This window comes from Biomphalaria glabrata, chromosome 2 (genome assembly GCF_947242115.1).
Source record: "Biomphalaria glabrata chromosome 2, xgBioGlab47.1, whole genome shotgun sequence".
Classification (NCBI taxonomy): Eukaryota; Metazoa; Mollusca; class Gastropoda; family Planorbidae; genus Biomphalaria; species Biomphalaria glabrata.
Genome location: NC_074712.1, coordinates 6,995,536 through 7,017,951, shown reverse-complemented (window position 1 = coordinate 7,017,951; position 22,416 = coordinate 6,995,536). Strand labels below are relative to the sequence as shown.

Sequence of the window (22,416 nt, the reverse complement as noted above, 5' to 3'; positions counted from 1 at the left end):
TTCAGAACCTACCCGCTGTCATCCCCCGTAGTCCTGCGGGAGGTTTGGGCTAAGAAATATAATATGAAGAAACTCTCGAAACATGTAAAAACATTTTACAAGCAAACATTTTGTGACTTCCTGATGTCTTACCATAAACTCGCTATCAGAGGTTAAAGCATAATTCACATATACTATTACGTGGGTGTAGACGGAACTGTGATTACCTCCCGTTAAATAAATAAAGAATTAAAAGTACGTTTCTGAATTTTTCTAGTGAATCTAATTTTTATTTATTCATTTTTGCTTTGAAACCCATTCATGAATCGCACAAAAGCGCTCATTTTGAGAACCAGTGGTTATAAAGATGTAATCACGTGGTTTTATTGTTCATTTTGTTCTATTGCTAAACAATCACACTCGAATCAGAATAGCCACAGTGTATTAGCGATAACTTTAATCATTGGTTACCCAGCACCCAAGGCGTGGATCTTAGATCTTTTATTCTGATTGAATTTTCATTTAATTTTATAAAAAAAATAGTACCATATGGTTGATTTAATCAGTTGGCAGCTCCTATTCCATTTTGTTTTGTTACCCTAAGGCCTTCATTTGCACAGTTCTCTAGGCCATATTCTTTCTACAAGAGTAACACGGCGAAAGCAATTATCTTTGATTACAGCAGTGTATCTTGTTATTATAGATGTTCACCAGGTAAACTGTTTAAATGGAATAATAACCAAAATTTTAAAATTAGTTGTCATTATCCATTCGGCTAATACAACAAAAGAGTATATTGTACTTTTAGTTAAATCCCATAGTCGCTTAGGCCCTACTATCATAGTATTAATAGAACTTTTATGATATTAAAAGATATCGTTATTATTAGACTTACAGAAACTTATTCCATTATCTCTTGAATTTTAATTCTCAAAAAAATTGCTTTGGTAAGAAAGGAGATGGGTGGTAAAACTCTTGGCTTCCGAACCGAGTTGTATCTGGTTTGAATCCCATTGAAGACTGGGATTTTAAATTTCAGGATTTTCAGGGCGCCCCTGAGTCCGTGTGATTGTCAAGAGTTGAGCCAAGGGCTCTTCGAACTCTAGGCGTGTAAGCCTGCTGGAACAAACCGTTCTGTCTGGAAGAGGTCCAAGTCAATGTCTATGTAAAACATTGCTATTTCCGATATATCCGGCACTCAGGGCGCATGGACTAGAATGCATGGCCGAAGGCCGAGCACACTGGGAACCCCGTCATTTTCCTATGTTGTACCAAGCTAACCGTGCAGGACTCGCCCTTGAGGAAGGCACATGGATTATCGACAGGGACGAGGAAGCTCTCTTTCAACTCCGCACCGTGCAATGGGAAAGCTCTCGCATTCCCTTGGACACTCTGACAGGAGTATTGTTTAGCTATTCATTTAGCCTAATCACTTCCTCACGTTGAGGCAGAACAGCGTACCCGGGCACCTGAGTCCACCCAACTCGAATGGGGTTCCTGACATTAGTTTGGGAAATGTAAAGGCGGTTGCTCTTTGTGTTGGCCACATGACACCCTCATTAACCGTTAGCCACAGAAACAGATGACCTTCACATCATCTGCCCTTAGATTGCAAGATCTGAAAGGGGAAATTTACTTCAAGAATATTTTTTTCCTACAATGTCACACTTGAATGGGTGTCAATTTGGTCCGCACACCTCGAAGCCTTAAGCCACGCCGCTGTTATGTAAGATCCTTACCTAAAACAGCTATCTAATCTTTATATCTCTAATTGGTTATTCAGCGTGACACCTGTTGACCTTCTCTTTATAGACCCTCTTCTTTTCTTTTTGTTTGTTTCTTTCTAAATTCGTCATTTTATGCTTCTGGTGGCAATATGGCTCGTGCCAAGGCGGGTTTCCTCCCTTGCGCAAGCCACTGAAAGACAGCGATGAAATATTTATGTGTCCGGCTGTCTCTATGTACCGAGTGCGTTTGTGTGTCAGTTCGTATTTAGATGTGTTGAAGATCGTGTTTTTATAAGTATTTTTGTGCGTGTGTGCATGGGCGCCCGCAGTGGGGTGCAAGCTGGTGAACTTTCACCCCCCCCCCCCTTTTTGGATTCTGAGCAGCCAGATTCTAGTCATTTTTTTGTTTTTGCAATATCATGTCAATTAAAATCTAAGTTGCAACTGAACAAGTAGTGCTTCCACTAATGTACCTTGTTAATGTACTTTGTTAATGTACTTTGTTAATGTACATGTATTTACATGCATCCTTATAGTGTACCGTGAAATGGGGTGACTTTGCTTCAAGGGGTGACTTTGCCTATTCAATACTCAAAATGTGAAAGGCTTTAAAAACGTTTTTCCTGAGTTGTTTCCCATGAATTTTCATTTAAATATAAAAGAATATAGGTTAGTGTTTAGAAATGAAACTTCATCTCTTCTGTAAGTAGCAAAACATGGCAGATACACGTTTTAGACTCAGGACCTTCAATTTCACTAATTTCAGCTGTTTTAGGTGAGTTACAACTTAAGTTTAGATCTAATAGAATGTTAGCTAATAAAATGAACTTACGAATTAATGCTAGAGTATATCAATTGACATAGGCCCCCATGTTAGTTACAGTAAAGATTGTTAACTTGTAGAATTTTATAAAAGCAAATTCAAGCAAACGAAATTAGTTCTAATTATAGACTAATTGTCAAAGAGCTTTGCCCTGTGTGGTTATGCATTTGCCTTGAAATATGTAATTTTGTAAAAGCGCAAATATACTTTATTTCTAATTTATAAAGCTGCTTATCTTGAAAGATCGTTTGTGTGGAAACCAGAAAACTTACAAATAAAAAAAAAAAGCCCACAAAAGAGGCACACAGAGCCCAAAAAAGAGTCAAAGAAAAGAGGCCTAAGGCCCAAGGATTCCTATGATGATAAAGCTAAAATTGAATAGCGCAAACTCTGAGGTTTCCTTTTTAAAAAAGAATTTAAAAAAATAACGGGTACAAACTTTTGGCTAGACAGACAAACAAACAGACAGAGTGAGTTAATGTAACCTAATTAAAAAAAAAAACATGAAGAGTCAAAATCTAAGTCATAACAAACAAACACAAGAAAAAGCTATATCGTAGGCCATGTCAAAAACTATCCATTCCAATGGTATCCAAATCATTGAGGTGTTTATGCTAATGTTGCCAATAACAATAATGTCCTAAGACAAGCGTCATTAACAGGTAAACGACGACAGGGCTGTGAGACTCAATGACTTTTTAGATGATAGCAAGTTTTTTTTTTGTCTTCACATCATTGAAGAGCTCTGGTCATCAGGTCATTAAATAGCGTTTGTTATTTCAGATGTAGGCACTTCTCAGAAATAACACAAGATAATTATTTGTAGTTTATTATAGATCTCGATATTATTTTGGTCTGAATGTTGATTTTGTTTTTGCGACCTTATTAATGCCCCCCAACCGATCCCACTCCGACTCCTCTTCCATCATTTTCCCTTCCCACAACGCCCACATCCTGTGACGAGGATAGGGTCCACGCACGTGCGCCCCTGACCTTGATGACGCCGCTCTTTTAATGAGCACTTCAACGGAAACGTACCACTCACTTGAAAGAGGCTGAGACTGCCAGGGGCAACTACTGCTCGAGTTTTTTCCCCCCCCCCCATTTATATGTTTACCCAAGAGTTGCGTTTCTTTCAATTGCAGTACTACAGAGAGATGGCGGAATCGATTCGATCTCTACTACAATAATCGATGTCAACAATATGATAACCAATGACTTTGAGACCATACACGATAGTTTCATATTCTGAATTCCAAAATATTGAGCTATGTTCAATTTCGACTTAAATTATCTGCTTATCTTATCTTATAAGCTATAGACGTTCCTTCAAAACAGAAAATAATTATGTTACCTTATATATTACAGACACAAAATAGAGCAGTGAGATTCATAACAAACGAATATTCACATTTGACTAGAGTAATAACTTTAGTTAATACACTAAATTTAGAAAGCCTTCAGGATAGAAGACTCAAAAGTAAAGTAGCAATTATACATAAAACACTGAACCATAATCTTCAAATACAAAACCAAAATCTGATAAAATACTCAGAAAGACACAGAGATAAAGGCACATTCCTTGTTCCATATGCTAGCACAAATTTGTACAAATGCTCCTTCTTTCCTAGGACTGTTAGAGCATGGAATGGGTTGCCTGAGCCAGCCTAGGAAAGCCTAAAACTTGGCAGAATTAGTCATTGGTTAACAGGTATGACTAGATACATGACGCGTAGGACGTAATCATCTTCTGTAACGTCTGTATACTATAAGACAAGATAAGAAAAGACAATTATTTCCAAATAGAAAATAATTACGTCCTACGCATTTCACGTGTCAATCTAGTCATGCATGTTAATCAATGACTTAAACTCTGCTAACTCGTTAGTTTTCCTGGCTGATTCAGGCAACCCATTCCATTCTCTAATGGCGCTAGGGAAGAAGGCGCACTTGCATGAATTTGTTCTAGCGTTCTACGGGTATCCATGTTTTAATCTAGTAGTGCGTGTCTATTAGGGAATTTTAAAAATCTGCCAAGTCACTTGTTTTACTGGCTGACTCAACCAGCCTGATCCATGCTCTAACGCAGCGGTTCTCAACCTTTTATGCTCGGTGACCTCTTTTTACAATACCCCACTATGCCGCGACCCCCCCCCCCCGCTCACACACATACAGCAATAGAAGAATAGACAATAACAATCCATATTTTCGATGGTCTTAGGCGACCCCTGGCAAATCGTCAATCGACCCCCAAGGGGGTCGCGACCCACAGGCTGAGAACCCCTGCTCTAACGTTACAAGGAATTTTTAAATCATAAGGGTGTAGAAATGTGTTAATAGGTTGTGTTTTTGTATTTGTAAGTTATGGTTTAGTGTTTTACCTATTAATGTTACTTTACTTTTTTAAAATCTTTTTTTTCAACTCACTCTGATGTCTGTCTGTCTGTCTGGTTAAAAGTTTGTACACGTTATTTCTCCCACACCCAATCTAGGATTAAGCTGAAATTTTCCAGTTATTTATTTTACCTGACAACACAAGAATCAATTAAAAAAAAAATAACCAATTTGTTAATTAATTATTGGTGAATAATTATTTTGTTTGATATCGTGAACAAAGGAAAGAAATCGTACTTGACTTGGTGGTATAAGATGAATTAGTCCCCTTGAGGAATCTTGAGCATTAATTAATGCATTAAAAAAACTATCATGTAAACATTCACCAAGATACCCCCTTCTTCCCTCCCCCTTTCACAACTGGTCCAGACAAGTGATAGGATCATAGTGTAGCGAGAAAGTGATAGGATCATAGCGTAGTGAGAAAGTGATAGGATCATAGCGTAGCGAGAAAGTGATAGGATCATAGCGCATTGAGAAAGTGATAGGATCATAGCGTAGTGAGACAGCTAAACGCTAAACAAAAACGATTGGTAAAAATATTTCTGTGGTACATTTTTAAATGTCTAAGTCAACCATACATATAATTACATGACTGATCCAAACTAATTGATACAATTAACCTTAAAATAAGCTTTACATTTTTAAAAAAGTATTTTTTGTTTGTTTTTCTTGTTAAGTTTTATCCTGAAGTGTCTTAGAATTTAGTGATTTTGTTTAAAAAAATACTTTTTTTTTTTTGCCTCAACTTATCATGACACTTGAACGCTTTCAGTTCTGTTTACTGCATCAGTCCATTCATTCCCCAACTCATTCCCTGATTCATTCATTCTAAAACCTCTTCAAAGTCTCAAAAAAGCGTCGGCTCGTGTTACTGAGGGTCATTCCCTTCATCCCAAGTCCATCAGGTGGAAATCAATAAACTCCGATAGCGGATGTAAATATCTTTATTTTTGTATAGTTGTGATCGTAAAGGGAACTCTTAACGTCATAAGCACTTGTTAAACTAGAGTCTGATGTCTAGACTACAAGAATAGTCATACAATCTAGCTGATAGCAGGACAATTACTTCCCCCCCCCCTGTAATAACTAGTATTGCACACCGTTGATTTGTTCCCAGACTTTATATTTTCTGTATTAAGGTCTCTTTTTTTTGAGTTTTTAATAATCAGGCCACATTTTAACGATTCCCCCTAACATACTTTTTAGCCCGTGAATTATTGTATGTTATAATGAAATGAACAAGCTCTCTCTCTCTCTCTCTCACTGGAACCCCCCAATGATTTTTTTTTCTTTTATACTTTGCATATCGTAAGTACTTATTCATAGTCTTAGTTGATGTAAAAAAAAATGCTTTATAACGTCAACTCCCCCCCCCACACACACGCAATTATGCTTTAAATCCGTGAATTCTAGTATCACTTTTACTTATCCACTCACCCCCTCCCCCTTCTCTCTCTCAATTCAATATTTCACTTATCCTATCTTGCATTTCGACCGTTAATCCTCATCCCCCCCCCCACACACACATCCGCTTTCGTTCTTTTCCGCCCTTTTTATTTCAATTACAACCCTTTAACTTTTTTTTAGCATCCTCCCGATTGACCCACCCTTCAGCACACACCTTTTCGTTGATAAATTCTTTAAATATAGCACCTTTGATTGGTTTTCAAGCCATGCACGGTATTAGACACCGTTAACATTTTTTTTATACCACCAGTTTCAGACCTAGAAGAGCAAATGAAAAAATGCTTTTTTTCCGAAGGTCCCGATTGAATACCAAATCCTCGTTCCCCACACTACATGTAATTGTTTTTCTGTCTTCTAAATATATGGAGATATCAATTTGTTTTTGTTTAATTGTAATCGTTTCTTTGATTCATTTTGATTGAAGTATCATTTCATGCTCTCTCTCTCTAGGAAAAAGAAGTAATGAATTATTACCAACACACACATTTAAATGAACTTGTTTATTCTCTAAACTGAAAATATTGTTCAAATTGTACTTTTGTTCTGCTAGTTTTATTTTATTTTGATATGAATAGTTATGTTCAAGCATTCTAACCAAAGCCCTAATATGGGATCACAAAAACTGTACATGTTTATAGATAAGACGATCATGCGCTGTTCACAGTGCGCTCTAGGATATACATTTTTAGTAAAGAAAAGAAAAACTGGAACTTCGCTTAGAATGTTAAAAATAGAGTATATCTAAGCGATATGCGAACTTTAGCTTTAGATCTAAACGAAATAATGGGGTACGAATAACAATGTAAATAATTACAGTGTTTGTTATCAAGGTGTCTATATATAATTACATTTATTGGTGTCCAACCAGGCAGGTTTTTCTTTTTCATTAACAATCGTAACAATGAACCGTCTTGTAAGCGTAACACTCTGACTATCCCGTTCAAGTCATTTCCCATCTTTCTCTGTGTTTGCTTTCCAGAAGAGAAAAGTCTGGCAAAAAACCTGTCTGAATTTGGTGCTCATCTTGAAGTAGATAAAAATATTGACTCCGGCGTTGGCGCCCTCGAGGATGTGGGAGAAGGCGAAGGTTGTGGTGAAGAGGTTGTTTAAGAGCTTGCCCCTGTTGAACTCTGGTATGATCATCATCACCACAAAGAGGACCGTCCCCGGAAAGAAGGAGGTCACGAAGAAGACGGCGATGGAGATGATCATCTTGCTGATCTTCTTGTCCTTCATGGACATCGTGTCGTGCTTCTGGGCCGACACCGACTTCCTCCGCCACTCCGTCTTCTTCTCCAGGTTGAAGACCAGCATGAGGGTGCCGCCTATGATGAAAGCGAAAGCGATGAAGGTCAGGACGAGGTTGATGGCGATGACGGAGTTGTAGATCTCCTCCCTCTCGGGGGTGAAGGCGAGTCCTAGCAGAGTCTTGTTCCTGGCCGGGTACCAGAGCCACTCCAAGCGCGTGGTGTAGTAGACGGGAGGCAGGGTCATACCCATGAAGAAGAATGAGAGAATGATGAAAATGACCGCACGCTTCGGGGTCATCACTTGCTTGATCTTCAAAGGGATGACGATGCAAAGGCATCTCTCCATAGTGACGAAAGCTGTGATACAACTGGAGACCCTGGTCAGGTACAGCTTGACCCACCCACCGGACATGTAGACGACGGACTGGGTGTCGAAGTGGACGTTAGAGTAAGTGAAAAGCGGATTGAAGCATATCCCCATCCAGAACAACACGATCAGACTGGCCAGGTCCGAGATGGTCAGCCCGATCAGGGTCACGTTGACTGTCTCCTCACACCCAAGCTTGCGGTACACTATTAGGCACAGGACGTTGGTGACGATGCCGAAGACGCTGCAGACCTCGTACATGGCGCACTTGACAACCACAAAGAAGATGTAAGCCATATCGTCGTTCAGGATCTTATCCGGCGGGGCCGGCTTCACCGTCGTCGTGCTGTGGGCCACGGTTGTGTTGGCAAACGTAGAGACATTATACTGAATCTCTTGCACGTAAACCATGGTGGTGTAAGTATCGTCTGCTATGGAAAATCAAAATGACAGCACAATTATAGTTCAGATATCAATATACTTTTATCTAATGCTTTCGTTTTTGCATAATTTGTAAGAATTAAGTGTCTGGGCTAAATACTATGATAAGGATAATAAGTGAAAATTAAGATTTTGTATTAGAAAAAAAATTCGTCCTTGCAGTTTATTCATAAAGTACAAAACCAAAATCAAATTAACTTTACAAGCCCTCTACAGTAGATAGTAGTTTTCTAACCAAAGGCCCACAAACATTCAGGTCTGCTTTTTAGATTTACTATTGACTACCAAAAAATTGCTTTTGATTTTCAAGATCGAGATAGATTTAGATTTATATTTATATGAATATATGCCAGTGACTTTTAAAGAAAATTAAGTACTGGAACTTCCTGTTTTGGTTGAATTCGAACTATTATTACATTTTTATTAAATGAAAGCTGCTAATCCGTTTTAATTTAATCGCGAGTAGGATAGGCGTTTTTCATATTGAATGACACCCCAAAGTGACAATTTTGTCAATTTTCCAGAAGATCTTTCTGAGTTTTCAGATTTTAATAATTTCAGGATATTTTCATGACTATTTTGCAATCTCAGGAGATTTCTAGGAGCTCCTGAATAATCAGGAGGCTGAGGGAACCCTGTAATAATAGGCCCCTAAGTTTAAAAAAATTCAATTTAATAATTTACACTTACAATTAGCGCGGGCCTATGAAAGTGCGGGGCCCACTGCGGCAGCATAGGTTGCAGTGGCCTAAGGTGTGTATTGTTGAAAGGAAAATTATACAAATGTATTTTAGTTAGACAGTTTGCCTTTGTTAACTTCTTTAAGCCAATGTAAATAAACTAAAAGAAACTTTTTTCCCTTTTGGGCATTGCTCATAGTATGTACCAAATTTCTTATGTCTAAGAAAGACTATATATGTATTTTCAAATCAAACTCATTTTTATTAGCTGCTAAATCTTATAATATATATTTTATGTAGCTTTAAACAAAAAGGCTATATAAGTTAAAATAATATACATTGTTGATTTGCGAAGTGACTGCATTTGATATTTTACTACCGCTTACTAAAATTTTAGTTAAGTCTTAACTAATGGCTACGTATAGCTACGACGTACTCTATCAAGAGGTCCGAACAAGACTCTGGCCCTGTAACCCTCATATAGAAGTAAAACCATACGGGGAACTGCTTAATCTGGATTCTACTGCGCGGTTCATCTCAGATATAGGATTACTGATCTGAACCCTCCGACATAAAACAAAAATTGAGAAAGAAGAAGCTACAGCGTACTGTACACCTACTTAAATGTCTGTAACTTTTAAAGAATCGCTAATTATTAACTACAACGTACTGTATACCTTCCAAATAAAGACACGTACTTAAATGTGGCTCACTTTAAGCTTCTTCAATGTGTTAGATCAGAAACTATATTCCTAATATCAAACTAAACAAAGGGATGTAACTGATTATTCTAAAGCTTCGAACCAAAGAATGTTTTTTGCTCCTATGAGCGTTTTGTTTGATTTCTGTCATAGTCGGTTGATCGTGGTGCTGTAAGCTCTGCTGGTCTCAGTTGCCACCCTTCACCGTCATGCTTCAGTGCATCAGTGGGTTCATTCTGGCATGTCACACCTGGGCTGGAACCATAATGACAGACTTGGCAGCAAACTAAAGCATTTTGTTGCCTTCCCCGCCCTCCACCCCTCTAGCACTTTGCGCACTAAAACTGTCCATTAAGTTGCTCGCTGACGCTTATAATATTTGATATTGGTTTATTTTCGTAACAACCCTCTAATTATATTTTATGACTAAGTAAATACATACAATTTTGCCAGTTCTGCCACCATATAATTATTCCGCTGCTGTATATCGTTCTTTTTCATTGACACAACACAATGGGTTTCATATTTTTTAAAATACTTTTCCTTTTATTTATCTTTAAATCTACACAAAAACAGTATGAAATTATGCATGTGGGATAAGTAAACAATTATAATTATCCAGGGCCATTTGATTGATTCTAAACTTAAAACAAATGTCAATTAAATGATCTATAACATGCAATAACGCCGTTCCGTTTTTAAATAGTGTTGCCTCCCTTGGCTTTTGTATTTATCTCCCTTGCCCCCTGAGTTGATCCAGTGCTCGTTTAAACAAACAGAAATTAAAACTCACAGCACTCGAATGTTAGTTTTGTATTTAGCGAGAAACTGCCTGATGACATAGCATACTAATTAGCAGGATTGAAATATAAAAACAGAACATTATTCTTACAGAATAACCATGCAATAACGAAATGTAATATTTATCACAATTAAAATGGTTAGAAAGTTGTTGTCTCTACCATGTGAGTCCAGAAATACGCACTTGGTTGCCTGATTGAAAAGATATGAAAATAAAAAAATATCACATGGCTGCATTGCGGTTCACGTACGTGCTAGTTAAATATATTTTATATTACTAGGTAACTAAAAATAACTCAGTATAAATAGACGTAATTTTCATTTTTTTCTGTTAGACAAAGTCAAAGGACCACTTTTTGTTGATACCCTCATTCTAAAAAGAAATAATAAATAGATTTATGCAGCAAAAATAATCACTAAGTATTTTTATTTCTAATATGTTTGAAAGTCTAACTGATAATTTATAAAGAAAGTTTGTGTTTTTGCAAATGTACACAAGGCATACTATATGTCAGACCATATCTACTATTATCTATATATAGGTCTAGGCTCTATACATTCTTCTATACTTTATATAGAATAATCTAGATAGTAAATGTATTACTGTTATATCTATATATATCTAATTATTAATAAACTTTAGTCAGATCTGTAATATCTCATATTCTTTGTACAGTTTGATTCCCACCCCTTGAAAATGAAAATACTATGATGATTTTCCAATAGGGTTTGATTCAAATCTAGATCTAAAAACAAGCAAAATAAAAAAAATAGTTAAAAATAAACCCAAAGCTTATATTAAGTGTATCAATTAGTTTGGATCAGTCATGTAATATAATTTGTAATAGATCTGTGCGATTAGAAATATATTTACCAAATGTTTTTGTTTAGCGCATCTTGCTTTTAGCTTTCTCAATACGCTATGATCCTATCACTTATCTGGACAAGTTGGAAAGGGGTATGGGGAGAAAGAACGGGGTATCTGGGTGATCACTCTTTAAATGTATTTTAAAATAATGGAACGACCTGAATTCGAACTTATGGGCTGAAGCCTTGTCAGGCTTCTCAAGCCAACACCGTCACCTATCTACTAGCGAAGAGTCTATGGACATGAAAGATTGTTTAGTCACTTATTGTTTCTATTTCGTTTTGTGTTCACTAAGATTAAGACGACAATAAAAAAGGGGACTAATTCAGCGTATATCACCACTTCAGTCAAGTAGAAATTATTTTCCTTTTTAAAATACCAAACGAAATAATTTTTTACCAAAAGATACTTAACTTATTGGTTAATTTTTAAAATTGATTCTTGTGTTGTCAGGTATAAGAGATAATTTGCGAAATTTCAGCTTGATTCGAGATAGGGTGTTGGAGAAATAACGTGTAAAAACTTTTAGCCAGACAAACAGACAGACAGACAGAGTGAGTTGCTATAAGGTTTGTAATTAGAAAAGATGTTGAGACCTTGACCCAATTTTTTTTCCAATTTCATCCGAACATAAAAAACAAAGTAAAATGATGGTACGAGTTTACCACACATTGTTTTTTGATGAAAGCATTCTAAGGCCCGGGATAAGGTTACTGTAACAAGCAACAACACTGGACTCCGTTCAGCTATTGTACATCTCGTGGGGGAAGAGGGAAGACCCGGAAGAGACAGTGGTTTGTTTATGGTCGGAACATTGTTGCTTCCCACATCAGTTACATCTTTCCACGCAGATGTTGGGTCCTCAGAAACTGTAATAAACGACTCAGTATCTGGATCAGCAGCTTCCTTTGGTCTGCCAGAGAGTATCACTGCTTTTCATTTGGTCTGCCAGAGAGTATCACAGCTTTTCATTTGGTCTGCCAGATGGTATCACTGCTTTTCATTTGGTCTGCCAGAGAGTATCACTGCTTTTCATTTGGTCTGCCAGATAGTATCACTGCTTTTCATTTGGTCTGCCAGATAGTATCACTGCTTTTCATTTGGTCTGCCAGATAGTATCACTGCTTTTCATTTGGTCTGCCAGATAGTATCACTGCTTTTCATTTGGTCTGCCAGATAGTATCACTGCTTTTCATTTGGTCTGCCATGTCGTGGATGAGGTTGATGTTTGGGTTTTTGGCATATCGGCACAATTTAGGTCATGTCGTGGATGAGGTTGATGAGATTTTATGAGTGTATATATGTCAGGTTCAATGTTTGTAAGTATCAACAGCAAATCTCATTGAGCACACATTTCTATTCGGTTTCTCCGTCTCGACAGGTCTGGGAAACCAAAAATTATTCTCCACTGTATGGTGACATGCATTCACTGCGCAAAACAGCAGGGTTTCTGTCCAGGGCTTTTGCAAGAGAGGACTTCAGCCTTTCAAGCTCTCGCTGTGATGGATTGTAATGATTAGTTGGTTTCTTTTACTTGTGATGAGTTTCATAATGTAACTGAACCCTAGTTGTTATAACCCCGTAGGACATGAAAGCATTCAACAATTTTCTTAATATATCGCACAATGCAGGATATAAAATAGGTGTCTATTTTGTAACCAGCATTTGTATTATCTCAGTTCAAACCTTGGTTTATGCCCTTAATTTTTGAATATCAAGAAAATGCTCTTGCATTAGTTTGAATTCCTTTGTGTTTGAAATCTGACTTTGTCCACACACACAAGAGTTCAACACCCAATTAGAATTGTTGGCCTCTTTAAGTCGTAGAATACGTTTTCATGTGGCTGTGGAGCCCTATTTTGGAGAGACACTCTCCTCCACATATATTGCAGGTCAAGGTTGATTTCGCTTTGGTGGTAGAGGAGCCGGCCATTTTTCGCATGGCACACATTACTTTCAGAGCTGAGGCCCATGTGTTTTCACTGTCTATAGCTTTCTTGGTCACCGTCTCTCTCCATCTAGTGCCGTCTAGAGCTATGTCTTACCAATGGTCAGTATCAATGTTTCCTGTTTTTAAATCCCGTTTTATTACACTCACGAAACAGAGATGAAAAATATCTTTGGTTTAGGTCGTCAAAGAATAATACGTAATGTAATAGATAAATTAAGTGTGATTAATTATTAAAATTATTCTATTGGATAAACTGGCTTTTAGCGAAGAAGTCATTTGAATTGTATGTAATTTTCATATTTCTGCGAACCCCCTACCGTCGTCTCGTGGACCCCGGGGGTCCGCGGACCAATGTATGAGAACTACTGTTTCAGTGTACTCTTCCAACCCCTTCCCGCTCTCTCATTCTCTCACTCTTAGGCTGAAACAGTTCACTCCCACTATTTCCCTCCAGCAATAAGGTGCCTCTAGAATATAGAAATGAAATGGAGTATGGCCAGGCCTCATTCTTTCTACCAAACTTTATTTTGTTAAACATATATCCAAGTATAAACAACAATAACGACATAATAATGATACACACCCAAATGTAGGTCTATTTGATAAACTGTGCTATTAACAATGCCAAGCCTAAGAACAAATGATCACGTGTCCCGTCAAGCCAATCACATCACATATTAGTCCACATAACATAGATGTACAAGTAATTTGAAATAGTTGGATTGGAAGTTTTTCAAAAGAATAACACGAAACAAGGAAAATATTTTTTAAAATGCTTTCAAATAAAATAAAGATTATGTAAGTTAAAGCACCGCACAAAAACTGCCATATCTCTTAATACATCAGTGTTTATCTTCCCTTTTTATATAAAACAAAACTAATTGTGTTTATATGTTATTTATTTTTATTTTTCATCACATTTTTTAAACCATGCCGGACCTCATTGTGGGAGCTTACAGTTACCCCCTACACCCCATCTGGATAAGGGAGGTGCAATTTTCTTTTACATCACTGGTAAATGTTGAGAAACACAGTTTAGAAGATAAAAACTGAGTTGGATTTCACTTCAACTGAAGCAATTTTCTGCTCGACCGAACTTTCAGTTAATTTTTATTATTATTTTTTATAAGAAAAGTTATAAAAAATTCTAACTAAAAATATTTTAGTTTTTTTTTTTCATTTACATTGTGAATCCTTGGTAGGCTAGGTTTCGTTTTTAATTATTTTAGTTTTTTTTTTTAATTAAAAACAACCACTCCACCATATGATATAAGGCAGTTTGTTTTTCTTACTTTAGAAGCGCAAAATGTGGCATTTTTCTTTTTCAGTAGCAAAAATATTTTGTTTTTGAGATACAAATCCGTATTTAGGTATTAATTCTGTTAAAATAAAACTATGACCAAAGTTTAAAATTAAATCAAGTGACAACGTTTCATCTTTTAAGTTTTACTTTTTATTGCTTTCTACCTAGGCTTCCGGAAAAAAGATTTATTGAAGTCGTTTTGTTTAAGAAGACATTTCAAAAAGTTTCCGCTGATGCTATTTTAGTCTCTACCCGTCTTTCTCACATTCGAATATTTAATTTTCTCCCAAATAACTGTTACAGTGTGTGTGTGTGTGTGCGTTTCCAAGATGATTATGAAGAATGAGAGTATTGTTAGTTGTAGAGAGAGAGAGAGCATTAATTTCATGTTAATCTTGTAGAAAGGTGCAAGATAAGCGGCGCTGTCATAAGCTGTGTTGAAGACGTGAGACAACTCCAGGATGCCAGAGTGTAAAGACGTGTTTTTATTCTGAGTCAGATTTGTTTAAAACATAAGTTTGTTTCATTTCCCCTCAAGTTAAATGTGTCTATATTTTAATAAATGTGACATTTGGTTTGGTTCACAAAGACGCTATTCAAGTTATTTCTAGTTTTACTACTGAAGATGTAATGAACCTTTAAAGTTTAGTTGTCTAGTAGCAGTCTGGTACAAGTCAACGTCTTACAATATCAAATGATGTATAGTTGTCTAGTAGCAGTCTGGTACAAGTCAACGTCTTACAATATCAAATGATGTATAGTTGTCTAGTAGCAGTCTGGTACAAGTCAAGGTCTTACAGTATCAAATGATGTATAGTTGTCTAGTAGCAGTCTGGTACAAGTCAACGTCTTACAATATCAAATGATGTATAGTTGTCTAGAAGACGTGTGGCACAAGTCAACGTCTTACAATATCAAATGATGTATAGTTGTCTAGAAGACGTGTGGCACAAGTCAACGGCCTACAATATCAAATGATGTATAGTTGTCTAGAAGACGTGTGGCACAAGTCAACGTCTTACAATATCAAATGATGTATAGTTGTCTAGAAGACGTGTGGCACAAGTCAACGTCTTACAATATCAAATGATGTATAGTTGTCTAGAAGACGTGTGGCACAAGTCAACGTCTTACAATATCAAATGATGTATAGTTGTCTACCACAAGATGGGTGCTACAAGTCAACGTCTTACAATATCAAATGATGTATAGTTGTCTAGTAGCAGTCTGGTACAAGTCAACGTCTTACAATATCAAATGATGTATAGTTGTCTAGTAGCAGTCTGGTACAAGTCAAGGTCTTACAGTATCAAATGATGTATAGTTGTCTAGTAGCAGTCTGGTACAAGTCAACGTCTTACAATATCAAATGATGTATAGTTGTCTACCAGAAGATGGGTGCTACAAGTCAACGGCCTACAATATCAAATGATGTATAGTTGTCTAGAAGACGTGTGGCACAAGTCAACGGCCTACAATATCAAATGATGTATAGTTGTCTAGAAGACGTGTGGCACAAGTCAACGTCTTACAATATCAAATGATGTATAGTTGTCTAGAAGACGTGTGGCACAAGTCAACGTCTTACAATATCAAATGATGTATAGTTGTCTAGAAGACGTGTGGCACAAGTCAACGTCTTACAATATCAAATGATGTATAGTTGTCTACCACAAGATGGGTGCTACAAGTCAACGTCTTACAATATCAAATGATGTATAGTTGTCTACCAGAAGATGGGTGCTACAAGTCTTACAATATCAAATGATGTATAGTTGTCTACCAGAAGATGGGTGCTACAAGTCTTACAATATCAAATGATGTATAGTTGTCTACCAGAAGATGGGTGCTACAAGTCAACGTCTTACAATATCAAATGATGTATAGTTGTCTACCAGAAGATGGGTGCTACAAGTCAACGTCTTACAATATCAAATGATGTATAGTTGTCTACCAGAAGATGGGTGCTACAAGTCAACGTCTTACAATATCAAATGATGTATAGTTGTCTACCAGAAGATGGGCGCTACAAGTCAACGGCCTACAATATCAAATGATGTATAGTTGTCTACCAGAAGTTGGGCGCTACAAGTCAACGTCTTACAATATCAAATGATGTATAGTTGTCTACCAGAAGATGGGTGCTACAAGTCAACGTCTTACAATATCAAATGGTGTATAGTTGTCTACCAGAAGATGGGTGCTACAAGTCAACGTCTTACAATATCAAATGATGTATAGTTGTCTACCAGAAGATGGGTGCTACAAGTCTTACAATATCAAATGATGTATAGTTGTCTACCAGAAGATGGGTGCTACAAGTCAACGTCTTACAATATCAAATGATGTATAGTTGTCTACCAGAAGATGGGTGCTACAAGTCAACGTCTTACAATATCAAATGATGTATAGTTGTCTACCAGAAGATGGGTGCTACAAGTCAACGTCTTACAATATCAAATGATGTATAGTTGTCTACCAGAAGATGGGCGCTACAAGTCAACGGCCTACAATATCAAATGATGTATAGTTGTCTACCAGAAGTTGGGCGCTACAAGTCAACGTCTTACAATATCAAATGATGTATAGTTGTCTACCAGAAGATGGGTGCTACAAGTCAACGTCTTACAATATCAAATGGTGTATAGTTGTCTACCAGAAGATGGGTGCTACAAGTCAACGTCTTACAATATCAAATGATGTATAGTTGTCTACCAGAAGATGGGTCCTACAAGTCAACGACCTAAAATATCAAATGATGTATAGTTGTCTACCAGAAGATGGGTGCTACAAGTCAACGTCTTACAATATCAAATGATGTATAGTTGTCTACCAGAAGATGGGTCCTACAAGTCAACGGCCTACAATATCAAATGATGTATAGTTGTCTACCAGAAGATGGGTGCTACAAGTCAACGTCTTACAATATCAAATGGTGTATAGTTGTCTACCAGAAGATGGGTCCTACAAGTCAACGGCCTACAATATCAAATGATGTATAGTTGTCTACCAGAAGTTGGGTGCTACAAGTCAACGACCTACAATATCAAATGATGTATAGTTGTCTACCAGAAGATGGTTGCTACAAGTCAACGTCTTACAATATCAAATGATGTATAGTTGTCTACCAGAAGATGGTTGCTACAAGTCAACGTCTTACAATATCAAATGATGTATAGTTGTCTACCAGAAGATGGGTGCTACAAGTCAACGTCTTACAATATCAAATGATGTATAGTTGTCTACCAGAAGATGGGTCCTACAAGTCAACGGCCTACAATATCAAATGATGTATAGTTGTCTACCAGAAGATGGGTGCTACAAGTCAACGTCTTACAATATCAAATGATGTATAGTTGTCTACCAGAAGATGGGTGCTACAAGTCAACGTCTTACAATATCAAATGATGTATAGTTGTCTACCAGAAGATGGGTGCTACAAGTCAACGTCTTACAATATCAAATGATTTATAGTTGTCTACCACAAGATGGGTGATACAAGTCAACGTCTTACAATATCAAATGATGTATAGTTGTCTACCAGAAGATGGGTGCTACAAGTCAACGTCTTACAATATCAAATGATGTATAGTTGTCTACCAGAAGATGGGTGCTACAAGTCAACGTCTTACAATATCAAATGATGTATAGTTGTCTATGCGAAACGGATTGCGCGGGGCCCATTCTGGGTTTTGATTAGGATAATATGTGAAAATTAAGATTTTGTATCAGAAAAAAAATTCGTCTTTGCATTTTATTTATACTTCACTAAGTACAAAATCCTTATCAAATTAACTTTATGAGCCTTCTACAGTAGATAGTAGTTTTCCAAAACGAAGCCGATAAACATTCAGATCTGTCTTTCAGATTTCGACTAACAGAATATCGCTTTTTTTTTTTAAGAGGTCGAGATAGATTTAAAGTAAATTAAGAATTTGAACTTCTTGTTTTGGTTAAAATTCACCTTATTATTACATTTTTATTAAATGAAAGCTGACAATGCCGTTTTTTTTTTAAACGCGATTAGGATTGGCGTTTTCCATATTGAATGACACCCGAAAAGACAATTTTGTCTGTTTTTAAGGAGATTTGCATAAGTTTTCAAAAGATTTTAATAATTTCAGAGATTTTCATGACTTTTTCGTATATTTTACAATTTCAGGAGAATTCCAGGAACCCTTTGATAATAAGTTAAAATGGCTTAATTTAATACTTTACACCTAGAATTCGCGCGGGGCCTATGAAAGTGCGAGGCCCACTGCGGCAGCATAAGTTGCAGTGGTCCTCGCACTGGCCCTGTATATATAGTTCCCATCCTGTGCAGACATAAACGTTTTTCGCCGACTTCACCTCAGAAAAAAAGTTTACATTAACTCTAAATGTGTCCTATCGTGTCTCTTTTGAAAACTTTAATTGCCATTTTCGCTGAATATAAGTGACACAAGAAAATGAGTCACATATAAAAATTGCAGCGTACCAAGTACTGACGAAGATTTAGGCTTTTATATTTTATATATAAATTTCTTGTGTTTCAGAATAGGTGATTTGTGTATGAATATTAAATGGCGCTTTTGGACAATTTACGTGAACTGAAATGCGGTCCATACAATGAGATAATTTTCAAGAGGTGACCTTTTCATATCAATTCTCTTATTAAAGGTCAGTGGCTGAATAGCATATTAAAAAAAAAGGTAGCCAATCCCAAAGGGCAGCTCTTTGTTTTTTTGTCATAATTATATCCACTCTCTTATGAGCTTAATGCTATCGCCAGCGTGTGAAATTAAAGAAATGCCGCCCTTCTTTTTTTTTCTAGAAAACAATTCTTTGGACACTGTACCGAAAGCTCCCTTTGATTTAAATCCGTTTTATATATCATTCCTTTTTTCCTTTCATATTTCGTACCCAATGCACAAATTGTGAGACTTATTCCTTATGCATAATAAAGATTATTATTATTATTATTTCGAATTTTAACTTTGCGTTTTTCTATGACAAAGTCACTAAGTCCTTCTCCAGTAGTATCAGTATTTCTGCGAAACTCCAAATAAATGTTTATGTATTTCTACATGAGGTCTATAAGAAACACAAGCAATAATAATAGTAATTAGTTTGGTATGAGACATATCTGGCGTAGAATCTATTTTTTTTTTCTAAATTAGTGAAAGTGTGTGCTTTCACAATTTCCAGGTTTTTATGTTCTATTTCGCTCAAATTTTGAAATCGTCTGTATTAATTGAAAAAATAATATATTTTTTTTTGTGTCAAATAAACTCTTTGTGGATCCTCGCAAAGGGAGATTATTTTCATAGCAAAACAAATTTCGAGAGTAAAAAGAGAAATCATTTAGCTTCCTAATGTCGTTCTAAATAGTTCAAGGCTGTAGTGTATTCAGGGCCGGATTTAAGTATGTGGTGGCCCCGCCCGCCCAGGGCCGGATTTAAGTATGTGGTGGCCCCGCCCAGGGCCGGATGTAAGTAAATGATGGCCCCGCCCAGGGCCGGATTTAAGCATGTGGTGGTCCCGCCCAGGGCCGGATTTAAGTATGTGGTGGCCCCGCCTGCCCTTCCCTTCAATCCAACCCTGAGTTCATTTACTAAAAGATGAAAGTAAAGAAGTTAAAATTAAAATGTTTTGGCTTGTGGTGAGGTCCTCAGGGCTCTACAAAGACCTTTCTTCGGGGAACAGTACCAGAAATAGAAGAGGTAGATAGAGAAAGCCATGGAAAGACAATATTAAATTATGGACAGGCCTGTGATTGAATGAAATTCTATCCAAGGCAAACAGAGAGGAATCGAGAAGGTCAACAGATCTTGTGTGGTGCCCCAACAGTTCAAAAGACTAAGAGTATTTGAGGTGAAGTGGTTCATCGACTGTGATTTGATGACATTTACAGTTTTAAACACAATCTCCTTCACGAGGCCCGGGTTCAACACCTTGCCAAGATGCTCTTTCCCTCTTAAAATTATGGAGGCACGGTGGCTGAGCTGTAAAGCGGGTATCCCGGGTTTTTATTTCGGGATTTTTGGGCTCCTCTGAGTTTACCCAGCTCTAATGGGTGCCTGAAATTAGTTGAGGAAAAGTAAAGGCGGTTGGTAGTTGTGATGGCCACATGACTCCCTCATTAACCGTGGGCCACAAAAACAGATGACCTTTACATCATCTGCCCTATAGACCACAAGGTCTGAAAGGGGGAACTTTACTACTGTACTAAAGAAAGATTGTTTATAAGTGGTTTACACTTCGCGAGTGGAGGTCCCATAATTTTCTTAGCTGCAAGCTCGTTAAGGATTTCACAAATGTTGTTTGTAACGCAAATAAACTCCATGAGTTGGGCGGTTTCAGCTATGTGGTTGTACTTAACAACAATATAAATTATTTGGAAATGTACTGGTTTGATTATTACTTTTGACTGAAGAATTAAACTCCAGTTTTTCATTCGCCATTTAATTGTACTGGGAGAAAGGCTGACGACTTAAACTGGGTTCTTCTATTGAGGAAATATTTCCTCCATAACTTTTAGCATCCACTTTCTTATCATCCACTTTCCTATCCTCCACTTTCCTATCATCCACTTTCCTATCATCCACTTTACACATTTGTCGTCTAGTAATAAGCTTAATGACAGACGCAGAAGGCTACAAGAAAATCGTAATCTACCACCGGCGGACAGTTTTTATGCATTAAAGTATATAGGTCACAGCTGGGACTGCGTAGCCACTGGAAAAACTGCATTCCTCATTTGTTTGCTTAAAATGGGACTAACTTTTTGGCTTGCCTTTTATCGACTTATAAAATTTTAGTATAAACCTTCCAGTTACTTCAACTTCCTTTAATTCAATAGACCGTCCGCAACTGACCTGAGTTTGAGTTTGACTAGTTCTCTTTAACTTACTAATTTTCTCTATCAATATTTCTGATCTTGAACTATCAAACAGTTCACTTAGCAAAATATAAGAATAAACAAGAAAATAATAATAAAAATAATAATAATACAGAGATAGCTTGTCTAAGGAGAAGAACACAAAAATCACTGCCATATATATCAAAACTGAGGGATAAGCTTTCTTTTCTGTACGAAACAAAATTAATTACCACTAATTGATTAACTTATTCGTTCATTTTTTAAAAATATTGTTTCGTAATCCCGTAACGTTAGACAAAATGTAATAAAGAGAAAAAAAAACTTCACCTTTACAGTCAAATCGGAACGGCGATGCTATTGTAATGAAAAAGAGATGCTATAGAATACATAATTATATGGTATATGGTAGAAAATTGAATTTTATATTTTATTATATTGTATACAATGCACGTAACTAAAGATAGCTTTGATAGAACAACTTTCCATATAATGTCCACTACTAAATTATAAGCTGACACTGTAAATAGTTTAAATAAAATGTTAGAAAAAATCGTCTTTCCTGCCAGCCCACTCGAGTTACAATGAGCATAGCGCAGCCACACATGGGAATAAAAGAATATTTTAAACATCTTGTTTCTATTATAAAAACATTAAAATACCAGCATTTGCGTTGTATTATTTTCAGTAATATGGTTAAATACCTTCATCTTCACCTATACTCTATACGTAAGACTGTTGGACCGTTGGGGCACCACACCGTCTTTCTTCATTCTTGTCTCTATTTGGCTAGGATGGAACC

General features: G+C 36.7%; 1 protein-coding gene across 2 annotated transcripts; it reads right to left on the bottom strand.

Moving 5' to 3' along the window:
• Positions 1-6,904: 6,904 nt before the first annotated feature.
• Positions 6,905-10,160, bottom strand: LOC106078273 (adenosine receptor A1-like). 2 transcript variants are annotated; one of them, XM_013239118.2, is made up of 2 exons: positions 9,809-10,160; positions 6,905-8,441 (listed from the first exon to the last, which is right to left on the bottom strand). In XM_013239118.2, exon 2 carries the CDS (start codon positions 8,419-8,421, stop codon positions 7,339-7,341), a length of 1,083 nt encoding a protein of 360 aa, XP_013094572.2. In that variant the 5' UTR covers positions 8,422-8,441; positions 9,809-10,160; the 3' UTR covers positions 6,905-7,338. The 2 variants fall into 2 exon arrangements, with proteins under 2 accessions (XP_013094572.2, XP_055874874.1); XM_056018899.1 differs by having other exon boundaries at positions 9,830-10,160.
• Between the last annotated feature and the right edge of the window lie 12,256 nt (positions 10,161-22,416).

What these genes read in the sequence shown, in the direction of transcription:
- LOC106078273 (XM_013239118.2), bottom strand. Translation starts at nt 8,421, where the DNA reads ATGGTTTACGTGCAAGAGATTCAGTATAATGTCTCTACGTTTGCCAAC.